The 13,811-nt window shown below is 42.3% G+C and overlaps 1 protein-coding gene across 2 annotated transcripts in view; it reads right to left on the reverse strand.

The window, feature by feature from the left end:
• ANKRD29 (ankyrin repeat domain 29) overlaps window positions 1-13,811 on the reverse strand; it is a 73,576-nt gene that overhangs the window by 19,656 nt on the left and 40,109 nt on the right. The window contains exon 5 of one of the 2 annotated variants that reach the window (XM_073632727.1): window positions 4,050-4,148. The exons of the other annotated variant lie outside the window; for it this stretch is intronic. Coding sequence (XP_073488828.1) covers window positions 4,050-4,148 — 99 coding nt within the window. The remainder of the gene's footprint in view (window positions 1-4,049; window positions 4,149-13,811) is intronic. 2 annotated transcript variants of the gene reach the window in all.

The raw sequence follows: 13,811 nt of genomic DNA on the forward strand, positions 1-13,811 counted from the left end.
AAGGGCTTTTTTTTACCACTACTATTCCCTTATATTGGCTTTTAAAATTTACAAATGCAGCAATTTAGAATTTGGATGAAAAGTTTAGCTCTGGGAAACACTTTTTGAAAGATAAAAAGTGCATTTTATATACAACTTTATAGATCAGACCAAAATGAGGGACAAATGAGGAGGAAAGAGGGACAGAGGGACATTGCTCCAAATCAGGGACAGTCCCTCGAAATCAGGGACAGTTGGGAGCTATGCATATGTTATATCTGTCAATCTATTGACAGGAAAATGAAGACAACTCAATTTCCAGGGGGAAACCACTAAAGGTATCAAAGAAACCCATAGCAGAATTGCAGCCTCTTATCTTCATCCCTTGAGCTTCAACTAAGTTAATCTGTTATTATGTTTGAAGATAACTTTGACAGTGATTCCAACATTCTAATACTGAATAGTTTGTCCCAAGGAGGGAGTTTTGGTAGCAAAGTTTTTTCAATGCTGTTGTCTAAGGATTGTATATACTGTACATAGTATTATCGTGGCTACAAGGGTCTATGAACACTGTTGTCAGCTCTATCCAAAATAAATACTTGGCTTGCAGTTGGGGCATGGTATTTACATTCAAAATCCCTATTTGGCTATCAAAAAGTGGGCATTTAGGAGGCAGCAGTTTGTTATATACTGTATGTCTATTAATATCACCCCCCCCCCCCCCAAAAAAAAAATGCATCCTTAGAATCCAAAATCATTAGTTGATAAAGAGGAAGGCCAAAAATAAAAATTCTAGTTTATTCTAAAAGGGAAAAACATCCATCCTAAAGCAATCAAATAAGTTACTGGGCAGCCAGGTGTCCCTAAATAAACACTCTACAATGCTGTTTTTCTTAAATTAGAAGCTGTTAATATTTTGTGCAATTATAAACATATCCAGCCTATTTTTTAACTAGAACTAAGTGAGACAATTCAACATGTTTACACCTCTTATAGTAAAGAACTATTTACATATAAGGATATAATAGTCACAAATAATGCCCCAGAATAACGACCTCTTAGTATCAATACAAAGCTTTTTACCAGTTTTGTAATGATACTAAGAGGTTGTTATATATATTTTGTCCAGTAGGGGTCAGCAATGAGTGAGACAGAAGTTCATATTACATTGGGAACTAGATCTCCTTAAAGTGGAAGTAAAGTCTTCTTGTTTAATTGTTCCTACAGGTAAACCTATAAGGTTTACCTGTAGCTACTGTAAATATCTCCTAAACTTGCACCATTTAGGAGATATTTACTATATTTGCCGCCACCGATGTCATTGGCACATGCGCTCTGAAGAAAAGGCCGCCCATGTCGTTTCTTTTTTTTTTTTTTTTGAAAAATGTTTATTGGATTTTGCCTGTCGTTTCTTTAGGGGCCTATGCCGTGACATGCGTGGCAGTAACGTCATTACGGCTTCCACCAATCACAGAGCGGAGACTGCAAACCCGGAAGAAACACCGGGAAAGATGTCAGCCGTCTCATCTGCTGCAGGGCTTCGTTTTAAGGTAAGTATTTCATAATGAGCTATTATGCGATGCATACCAGCTCATTATACCCTTGTCTTGCAGGGGTTTTTTTGGGGTTTTTTTTTTTTTTTTTTTTAGGGTTTGTAACCACTTTAATACTGAATGCTTGATATTGGATGCTGTTTTTAGATTGGAGCTGTGTGGCTTCTGGGATACCTTAGTTGCAACTGGCTCCTCCCTATGAGCATCATCAAGACAGGCCTTATCCTCCTAGTGTTGCGCCGCACAAAAATATGTTGTGAGGTTTGCGAACGCCATCGCACATGTCATGTCAATGACTGCGAAATGGTGCCAAATCGCTCCAATGAGGCGGCGCCACCCTGCGGGGGCAATCGCATCCCCTTTGAGTTATAGGAAAGAGGCAGCATAAGATTCTGTTGCTATAACCATCATGGAGTAGACTTGGCCACTCTGTCACCATCTTCTCACTGTAATTTAGGAAGGCCTCAATAGGACGGCACTCAAGGTATTTACAGGTGCATTTGCTTGATGTTTTTTGAGCCAACAGGTGTATCAGCGATGGCTGATTATGCATTCACTTTAGTTGGGACGTTGTCTGCTTCTAGAGAGGTGGAGTCCAGCCATTTACAATTTTGCTAGACAGTTTTTGACCTTTATAATACTGATCTCTGATATAATTGGCATTCCAATGGATTTAATGCTACTGGGGGGCTGTGACCATTCAGGCCCTTAGGGGACTATAGAGGTAATTTTCTCAAATTGGGGAGTAGGGGTGTAGTTTGGAAAAGTTAAGCTCCCAATGATATTTTTATAGATGATATTATTATGGTCATTTGGAAAGATTTATTTTGACAAGTAGATATACCCTTTTATTTGCATTATGCTATACTATTACTGTTATTTTCCCTCTTTATTTTCAGCTGTATTATACATGACACAACACTAGTCGCATGGAGGGGTTCCCTCTTATTCCTCTATCGATATTGAGAATTAATTAATTTTGGAGGAACTGTTCTATCTGTTTCAGAAAAGCTTATAATTGGTTTATGTGTGGGGTATACAAAATCAATTTCATGAATTTTATATGTATCTATATGTAATAATTTCTTCCTTCAATTAATTTTCTGCAAAATAAACCAATGTAATTACTTTTAGATGGTTTACTTGTGTGCCTTTAAAGTCCACTCTTTTAGTCTCTAGTTTTTATAATTCCATCGCCTAAGTCTAATGGGGATGATGAGGGATGATATATAAGAGTGTCTTATGTACTTACAATGTTTACATGTAACATTGTTGTCTTCTTCAATTGCTATATACGCTTTTAATATTTGTAGAATAAAAACTGATTATTTTATACAAGTATGTGTTACCTTTAAAGTCATCTATTCTATAGTTAGGTTTTTTTTGTATAGGCCAGAGAACCCATGTGAATGAGGCTTTAATTATATGTTTTTTAGTTTTATAAATTTTTAAAATGGAATTTTTATTATTTTTTTAATATATATATATCTCAAAAGGGAGACTTCAGAGGTCTGTTTAGACCCATGATATTTTACCAAAGCCCCCTGCCCCCAACAAGGCTGTTAAAAAAATTGTAAATAAATGAAAAAAAATTAAAAAATTATATATATATATATATATATATATATATATATATATATATATATATAATTTTTTTATTTTTTTTTTTCATTTATTTACAATTTTTTTAACAGCCTTGTTGGGGGCAGGGGGCTTCGGTAAAATATCATGGGTCTAAACAGACCTCTGAAGTCTCCCTTTTGAGACAAAGAAAGTGATTATGGACACAGTCCTCAACCTCTATCTTTGCAGCCTCGGCTGCACAGAATTAATGAACTGGAAGAGCTCTGCAGGGAGCTTCCTGTTCATTTACAAACTAAAGCATATAAACACAGTTTACTATGCTTCCTGCTATGAATGAATACAGTGAGTGTTCAGTACCGATCACTCTTTCAGAAAAGGAAAGGGCCGGTAAATAAAACATATTTACCTGCCCTACCCCAACCCACTCTCCATCCTGACATTGACCCACTATGCCCTGCAGCAACCAGCAGGAGGGAGAGAAGAGGAAGGGGGGTTGAGCAGCAGAAGGAAGGGGCGAAGCTGCTAAAAGCCAGAGGGAGAGGAGGAGAAACCAGATTTCAACTGCTGCAGGGGGAACTACAAGGCATCGGTTCCTGTAAATGTCACCCCATCCTGTGCAGGTTCCCCTTCTTTCAGCTGTCTGGGCTCCCCTGTTGAACTCATGGGGCCTCGGCACCATGCAGGAGGACATGTGTTACTCCCTTATCAGCAGCCCTGGTGATAAGTACAGCTGCCACTTTGATCATTTCCTTTCTAGGTAATAGTTTCATGTAACTGAATATGTATTTTTTGTGTAAGTGTATTGGTCATAATATATATAAATATGGATGAATGCACATGGAATTACACAGTAAACATGTCTGACTTCATTATCAGTTCCCTGTAATCACTCTGTCCACACATGAGATCAGTCTGTGATTAATGTGTACATACAAAAAGCTGGTCATGAATATTTGCTCCATTCTTCAGCAGCGTCTCAACCACTTTGGTGTGTCCATGCTGGCAGGCAGCCAGTAATGCCGTTCCTCCATCCTGTAACGTAAGAAACATAGACTTCTGAAAGAATCGGAAATTCAATAGAATTCTTTATGAAGCTAAACACCTGTTTTAGAAGCAACAGATAGAAGCTGTCATTTTTTTGAATTTTTGAGGCAGTGACATCATTTAGAAGCTAAATAGGCTTATTTTCACTATTGTATAACTAGCAGGTAACATCTGAGTCTGAGAATGATAGCTAAGAGATGTATATAAACATTGTGACATATTCCCTTTAAAGGCATTATACACTTTCAAATGTTTTTGTTGTTTTAATTAGGTAGTATAGTTATATTCCATGTGCTGTTTGTTTGCTTTACCTTGTAATGATGGACTCACATGTTGTGGCTGTGGTTTGTAGTGTCGTGGCTAATGGATTCCCCCATGGTCATGTATTGCTTCAGGTAGCTGGTCCCTATGCGCCAAGGGTACAAGGCAACTTCTAGTTCCAGTTCATACAGAATCCATTGCATGCCTTGCCATTCCCTCTGTGTTGCATCACAAACGTGGGAGTATTAATGTGATTAAACACATTATCTCCTAGCTGCATTAATGATGTATCTGTGTGTCTGTGAATGCTCTGCCTTCTTGTGTATGTGTCAGATTGAATTACTGTGTAGCTCTCACCTGCACCAGCAGTAGACTGAGAGACTTAGTGATTGTGGGATATATAGTTTCTTCACCGGAAGTGTCCTACAGAAGTAGGTCATGCTTTAAAGTGGATGTAAAGGCAGATAAAGATAAGATAAAAAAGCTTTCTGTGTGCAGCAGCCCCCCTCAGCCTCACTAATACTTACCTGAGCCCCATCTTTGGCTAGGGTACCCCCATAGCATACCATAGAGCCCCATCTCTATCCAGCGATGTGCACGACTGCCTTGGACGTCCAGGATTCTCCCTACTGATAGGCTGAGACACAGCAGCAGTGCCATTGGCTTCTGCTGCTGTCAAACAAAGTCAGTTAGCCAATCAGGAGAGAGAGGGGGCGGGTCAAACCAGGGCTCCTTGTCTGAATAGACACACAGAGTTGTGGCTTGGCTAGGGTACCCCCATAACAGGCTGCTTGCTGTGGGGGCTCTCGACAGGAGGGAGGGGCCAGGAGCACCAAAGAGGGACCCGTGAAGAGGAGGATACAGGCTTCTCTGTGCAAAACCACTATACAGAGCAGGTAAGTATATCATGTTATTTTTAAAGAAAAAAAAAGGAGACTTTAGTATCACTTTAACCTGTGCAGTGTCATGCAGCATGCCTCATGTCTCAACACAAACTGAAACTACATGATCAACACACATCATAGGCCTAATGCACACAGGGTGTTAAAAACACAGCTGTTAAATGCATTTGACTTTTCTTCTCCTGCCACTCTATATTAGCCTATGTGTTCAAGCACACATAGGCGTTTACGGTCATTTAAAGGCAGGGGCTTTTTTTAAACAAGTAAAAGGCAGGAGCTTTTAGAAAAGAAAAAAAAACATCACAGTTTTGGTGGAAAAACTCTAGATGAAACTAAACATGCCTAAACACTAGATGCGTTTAGCTCTTGAGCGTTCATACACTCCAATCACCAGAATAATAATTCTGGCCAATGGAATGAATGAATGCCCAAACACTTGATGCACCTAAACACGTCTAAACACACCTAAATGTGTTTGCAAAATGCAGCTTTAGGCCGGCCATACACAGTTCGAATCTCATCTTCATTTGAACCGTTAATGGGCAGGCTGAATGTACAATCAACTTGGGTACAACCAGCCTGCCAGATTCTCTTGCGATTATTGCTAGCAGCTGTTATAGCCGCTAACAATAATCACTGTCTTCTCCCGCTGGGGATGGCTTCCCCTGCCTGTCCCTGCCCCCCGCCAGGAGAAGACAATGGCCCAGCAAGAGGGATTCCCCCATCAACACTGTCTGTGTTGATGGGGGAATCGAGCAAATTTCTTTCCTGCAACCCGTGGTGTATGGCCGGCCTTCAGGCCTGTGCTGGCCATCGGGACTACCGGGAGATTCCCGGTGGGCCGATTGGCAGCGGGCCACTACACCAATGACTCTCTCTCTGACTGTGTCACTGTCTCTCTCTGTCCGAGCGTCGCCGAGCGGCTCCGCTCCAGCACTCGGCGGGCGGGCGGGCTGGCCGCCGGCATCACAAAAGAACAGGCATTGACACTCCCCCAGGCACTCCCCCTAACAGCTATCAATATAGCCATTTGGGCGGCCTCTTTGTCCCGGCACCGTGACGTCACTCACGGACGGAGGGCGGAGGCGGCCCGGGGACATAGGAGGAGGCGGAGCCAGGGCGATGTCACAAGCAAATGGAGATGGACAAGAAAAGAGGAGGAGGAGGGGCCGCCGGGGGGAGCAGCAGCAGCGTGACATGAGAAAGAACTTACTACAGAGGCTGCCTGTGCTACTCTGCATGTGAAGAAAACAACAAGTAAACGCTGTGCCCTGATGTGCCCTGATTGTACCCCATGTGCCCTGAATGTACCCCATGTGCCCTGAATGTGCCCTGATGTTCCCTGAATGTGCCCTGATGTTCCCTGAATGTGCCCTGATTGTACCCCATGTGCCCTGAATGTACCCCATGTGCCCTGAATGTGCCCTCATGTGCCCTGTTGTTCCCTGATGTTCCCTGAATGTGCCCTGATGTACCCCATGTGCCTGATGTGCCCCATGTGCCCTGATGTTCCCTGAATGTGCCCTGATGTGCCCTGAATATACCCTGATGTACCCTATGTGCCTGATGTTCCCTGATGTACCCCATGTGCCTGATGTGCCCTGAATGTACCCTGATGTTCCCTGAATGTGCCCTGATGTGCCCCATGTGCCCCATGTGCCCTGATGTTCCCTGAATGTGCCCCATGTGCCCTGATGTTCTCTGAATGTGCCTGATGTGCCCTGATGTGCCCTGAATGTGCCCTGATGTGCCCCATGTGCCCGAATATGCCCTGAATCTGCTCTGATGTGCCCTGCATGTGCCCTGATGTGCCCCATGTGCCCTATGTACCCTCATGTGCCCCATGTACCCTCATGTGCCCCATGTACCCTGATGTGCTGTACCCTGATCTTGCTGTGTTGTGTTGCCCCGATGTGTGCTGTTCCCCGATGTGCAATGTACCCTGATGTGCTGTGCCCTGATGTGCTGTGTTGTGTTGCCCCGAAGTGCGCTGTGCCCCGATGTGCGATGTACCCTGATGTGCTGTGCCCTCATGTGCTTTTACCCTGATGTGCACTGTGCCCTGATGTGCTGTGCCCTGGGCCATTCTGGATAAAGTCCAGGGCCACATTTTTGTCCCAGTCCAGCCCTGCCGGCCTTAGACATGTTTTTAAGCTGCTTTTTCCTCCCCTGGAGCAACGGCGTCCAGAAGAAGAAGAAAAATTCCTGTGTGCATGAGGTCTTACGCAGGTGAAAAAACTCAAAATGCAGGTGGGATTGTTTACCATTCCTTTAAGGGAAATGAAGGGAAATTTCCCTAATGGGACGCAGATGGGAAGAAATGGGTAATCTGAACATTACTCTGTCCAAAATAAAAAGATAAAAGTTTGGTTTTGGATACACTTTAAAAAAGTACAGGATAGCTTTTTGTCAGTAAGGTCGGCCATACAACAGGAACGAGCTGAGATTTGAACCGTTAATGGCCAGGCTAAATGTACCAAGTGTATTGATTGACCACTTGGGTACAACCAGCCTGCCAAATTCTCTTGCAATTATGGCTAGCGTCTGCTATAGCTGCTTCTCCCCTCCTCCCCCCTTCCACCAGAAGAAGACAATGGCTTGGCTGGAGGGATTCCCCTGTCAGCACTGTCTCTGTTGATGGGGGAATCATTCAAATTTCTTTCCTGCAAATCAAACCAAAGCATTATCTGCATTGTTAAGCCTCAGAAATACAAACTGAAGCACCCAATGGTAGTGGTAGGGTCCTCTCCCACTGGTCTGTACATATCACATATTCTGACATCTGCTATAGGGCCATTGGCATCAAAGGCAATACAAATAAAAAGAAAGCTGTTTTGTGGGGTCAAACCTCTCTTTTTGCTGAAAGTGAAAATGTCTATGAAATGAAAGGAATCATCTAAAGTTGTCCAAAAACAAACAAAGACATGAAATGCCTAGTGTTTGAAGTCACTAGAGCAGACTTCTAGCAGCATTTGAGGAGGACAACCCCCACCGCTGTTCAACGAATAACACTTTAACACATTGTGTACCTGTGTAAAGCTGGCCACTGTTGTATTTATACAAGCCACGAAGAAACCGGGGTTATTTTATTCGACAATGGTAATTAAATATCTGTTTGTATGGGTTTCCTATTTCAGTATACAAAAGAACTGCAGTTTTGAACAAGTTCAATGGTATGCATAGTGACGTGCCAAATTGTTGGAGGTTTATTTTTCCAGGTACAGACTGAGGCCTTTCCTTGCAGCCATACAGGCAAGCAGACAAGTACTACAAGACTACATTCACTCAGGCGCATATCTGCAGATAGCTTGCTGCATTCTGAGGTTAAAGGCCACCTCTGATCTCAGTGTGTTATGGATGCATACAAACTGGCCAATTAGCTGAGCGCAATTTGTGTATGGTCAGAACTCCATGCTCAGAGGCTCTATTCACATGCAACCTCTTGGATGAACAAGGCAGTCCCAATGATTCTCTCAGTACAAGTTCCCTTTAAGACAGTGACATTGGAAGCAGTCACAATGTTATGTACTCCACCCCACACGGGCAATATTATATACTCTCCTAATAAGTGTTATTTATGATTTTTTATGCTAGCAACAATATATACAGTATCTCACAAAAGTGAGAACACCCCTCACATTTTTGTAAATATTTTATTATATCTCTAGTGACAACACTGAAGAAATGACACTTTGCTACCATGTAAAGTAGTGAGTGTACAGCTTGTATAACAGTGTAAATTTGCTATCCCCTCAAAATAACTCAACACACAGCCATTAATGTCTAAACCGCTGGGAACAAAAGTGAGTACACCCCTAAGTGAAAATGTCCAAATGGGGCCCAATTAGCCATTTTCCCTCCGTCATGTGACTCATTAGTGTTACAAGGTCTCAGGTGTGAATGGAGAGCAGGTGTGTTAAATTTGGTGTTATCACTCTCACTCTCTCATACTGGTTACTGGAAGTTCAACATGGCACCTCATGGCAAAGAACTCTCCGAGGATCTGAAAAAAAAAGAATTGTTCCACCGCATAAAGATGGCCTAGGCTATAAGAAGATTGCCAAGACCCTGAAACTGAGCTGCAGCATGGTGGCCAAGACCATAGAGCGGTTTAACAGGACAGGTTCCACTCAGAACAGAACTTGCCATGGTCGACCAAAGAAGATGAGTGTACAAGCTGTACACTCACTACTTTACACTCTAAACACTCTAAACTGTTGGCAACAAAAGTGAGTACACCACTAAGTCAAAATGTCTAAATTGGGCCCAATTAGCCATTTCCCCTCCCCGGTGTCATGTGACTTGTTAACGTTACAAGGTCTCAAGTGTGAATGTTCAATAAAAAAGGAGATTAGGACTTTAAATGAGGCTCTAGACATTATAGGGGTACATAGTTGGAAAAAACATGTTTCATGACATGGAAAATACATAAAGGTACATATCAACGATATGGAACAAGTAAAAATGTTTAGCTCATAAAAATAGACATGCAAATACATGTATGACATGGACATCAAGGATACATAATAATATCAACTTGGCAACATATGATAGTATGTGTGAATGGGGAGCAGGTGTGTTAAATTTGGCGTTATCGCTCTCACTCTCTCATACTGGTCACTGGAAGTTCAACATGGCACCTCATGGCAAAAAACTCTCTGAGGATCTGAAAAAAAGAATTGTTCCTCTGCATAAAGATGTCCTAGGCTATAAGAAGATTGCCAAGACCCTGAAACTGAGCTGCAGCAAGAACATACAGCAGTTTAACAGGACAGGTTCCACTCAGAACAGACCTCGCCATGGTCGACCAAAGAAGTAGAGCGCATGTGCACGTGCTCAGCATCATATCCAGAGGTTGTCTTTGGTAAATAGACGTATGAGTGCTGCCAGCATTGCTGCAGAGGTTGAAGGGGTGGGGGGTCAGCCTGTCAGTGCTCAGACCATACGCTGCACACTGCATCAAATTGGTCTGCATGGCTGTCATCCCAGAAGGAAGCCTCTTCTAAAGACGATGCACAAGAAAACCTGCAAACAGTTTGCTGAAGACAAGCAGACTAAGGACATGGATTACTGGAACCAAGATAAATTTATTTGGTTCAGATGGTGTCAAGCGTGTGTGGCGGCAACCAGGTGAGGAGTACAAAGACAAGTGTGTGGGAGCTACAGTTCACTGAGAGAACCACGAATGCCAACATATACTGTGACATATTAAGGCAGAGCATGATCCCCTCCCTTCAGAGACTGGGCCGCAGGGCATTATTCCAACATAACGACCCAAAGCACACCTCCAAGACGACCACTGCCTTGCTAAAGAAGCTAAGGGTAAAGCTGATGGACTGGCCAAGCATTTCTCCAGACCTAAACCCTACTGAGCATCTGTGGGGCATCCACAAATGGAAGATGGAGGAACGCAAGGTCTCTAACATCCACCAGCTCCGTGATGTCAACATGGAGGAGTGGAAGAGGACTCCAGTAGCAATCTGTGAAGCTCTGGTGAACTACATGCCCAAGAGGGTTAAGGCAGTGCTGGAAAATAATTGTGGCCAAACAAAATATTGACACTTCGAGCCCAATTTGTACACTTTCACTTAGGGGTGTACTCACTTTTGTTGCCAGCGGTTTAGACATTAATGGCTGTATGTTGAGTTATTTTGAGGGGACAGCAAATTTACACTGTTATACAAGCTGTACACTCACTACTTTACATTGTAGCAAAGTGTCATTTCTTGAGTGTTTTCACATGAAAAGATATAATAAAGTATTTACAAAAATGTGAGGGGTGTACTCACTTTTGTGAGATACTGTAGATCACCCAGGGGGGGATTGTTGTTTTCTCAACAAAAGTGGAGTTATAGGGCGTACACACGGTCGGACTTTGTTCGGACATTCCGACAACAAAATCCTAGGATTTTTAACACGGATGTTGGCTCAAACTTGTCTTGCATACACACGGTCACACAAAGTTGTCGGAAAATCCGATCGTTCTGAGCGCGGTGACGTAAAACACGTACGTCGGGACTATAAACGGGGCAGTGGCCAATAGCTTTCATCTCTTTATTTATTCTGAGCATGCGTGGCACTTTGTCCATCGGATTTGTGTACACACGATCGGAATTTCCGACAACGGATTTTGTTGTCGGAAAATTTATCTCCTGCTCTCCAACTTTGTGTGTCGGAAAATCCGATGGAAAATGTCCGATGGAGCCCACACATGGTCAGAATTTCCGACAACAAACTCCGATCAGACATTTTCCATCGGAAAATCCCACTGTGTGTACGTGGCATAACTCTTTAAAGTAGCACCTCAAAGGTCCCTTTTTTTCTTGATATTTATTAGAATGTAACATAGCATATGCTAAATAATCGGTTAAAGTGAATGTCTGAAGCAAACATGTCCTATGAAATCAAGGCATGCACCAGCAATTATTATAAATGATGCCTGAACACAGCTATACACAATGCCTGCTAAGTAAGCAAATCAATTGGTAATTAGTACACTTTGCAGGGTATTCATTATAATTGGTGGCCAAGGCAGGTGAGGTCCACTAGTAAACATGGGCATACTCTGTTAGTTTTGCTTTGTGCAGCCAAAGGGCTCAACAAAAGTAAAGAGGTTCCTCTATGCACACAATTAAGGTGGATGGAGGAATCCTCCCTGCCAAGACGTTGTATTCTGACAGCATACCTGCAACTGATTGGCTGCAGCCGCTGATTAAAAAAGAATTTGCAGCACCTTTGGACCCAATTCTGTAAGCAGGTGCTTGCAAGAGGGTTCTAAAGGGATAACATTTTTTTTTTCGCTGTTCATTCCCCTTAGGTTAACCATGTTGCAAATTGTTACAATGTCTAAATGTTGCACTGTGTCCTCAAGTGTACCTGCTGAGCTGGTAGTGTCTGAGACCACTAAGGTTTCCTGCTCTTTTTCAGAAGATTGCCACCCCTTGCAGGACATAGCATATAAATAGACCTTAAAAAGTGCCCTAGGGAGGTTGTTGAGGAATCACTGCCAAAATGTAGCTGTTACTCTGTCAGACTGAATCACCCTCTTTGGGGGTGGTTGGAGCCCAGTCAGGGTTCCAATTAGGGACTGGAACTTGTGGATATTTATGGACTTATAGCTGTCAATCATGGACTTATTGGGGAAGTGTGTTTCCTAAAACCAATATTAACATATGGAATATTGTCACTGGGAGTGAGGTGATGGAACTGCTGAGTTGGTGAAGACCGGTACGTGCTCTGCAGTACCAGCTAGGAAATGCTGCACACCGGGAGGGAGAGATGTTCTCTTACAGAAGTTGTGTAGTGCCTAGTGTCAACCATGTAAGAAGTTTGCCATGGATTACAAAGAGTTACCTGTGCAAGTTGCTGCTCGTGCCTGTGATTTGTTAGTGAGTGCAGCTCCAAAGTGTCCCCACTAGGGCACTTTAAGCCCTGCCCTACAACTCCATGCAACATTCAAGTCCTGTAACGCAGGTAAGGCCACACTCTGACTTTACTTTAGCGGTATGGCCAGCTTAAGCTTGACAACTTCAGAATCCTACATAAGCACTGGATAAGAACATTGGACAGACACAATTATCTCAACAAAGCCAGAAGGTTTACAGAGTGTCACATAGTTCACAAATAACTACGTAGCAAACAATACAGTAATAACATACCGTATGCTAATAGATCAACTTGAAACTTCTGCTTAATATACATAGACTAGTAAAACAGCTACTCTGGAAATGCCATTTCCTGCACTCAAGACCGTTTAAACATAGAGTGCCAGGAGGAAGGAATAAAGTAAACTTTAGATTCTACCTAGAAGTTACTCATAAATTATTCTGTCAAATCTAACTGCTTGAGTTACTATTCCATTGCTTGTTTCACAAGTCATCCAAAATAGACGGAAATATAGATATACATCTGGACTTGCCTGGTTGCGTTAATTAATTGGAAACAGGTTGTTGAACTAGTGTCTGCCCCTATACCTTGCACCCCAGTAATTTGCCTTCTTGGCCAAGGTACTGATTACTAGAATCTTTCTAAAAGAAGCATTGTTTATGGCACACTAAATAATAGCCCTTTAATGTATGCACTCCTTCTCAAACCCAGTAAATAGCAGCCGTTAATCGAATAATCCCATATGAAAAGATGGTGTATGAAAATAGAAATTGTCTTCATAAATACCAAAAATTTGGTATGGCATGACCCAGCAGCCAACCATACTTTTTCTTATAGTAAATTTGGTCAATTTGATTATTCTACATTGTAATTTCCTTCTGTTCTAACATATACAGTATATCCAAGTTTAGTGAATCAATTATGGTGTAATAGTTTTATGTGCCTCACATATACATTGATATTTTCAGTTACTCAATTACCATACAGCAATTTTAACATACAGTAGCTGTTTTTATACCCCAAATTCTATACATGGCAAAATGGTAGAAAAATTCAATTAAACTGAAAGTATATACAAACCCAATCACTTAAATCTTGACAA

This window comes from Aquarana catesbeiana, linkage group LG05, assembly GCF_042186555.1.
Source record: "Aquarana catesbeiana isolate 2022-GZ linkage group LG05, ASM4218655v1, whole genome shotgun sequence".
NCBI classification, from domain to species: Eukaryota; Metazoa; Chordata; class Amphibia; order Anura; family Ranidae; genus Aquarana; species Aquarana catesbeiana.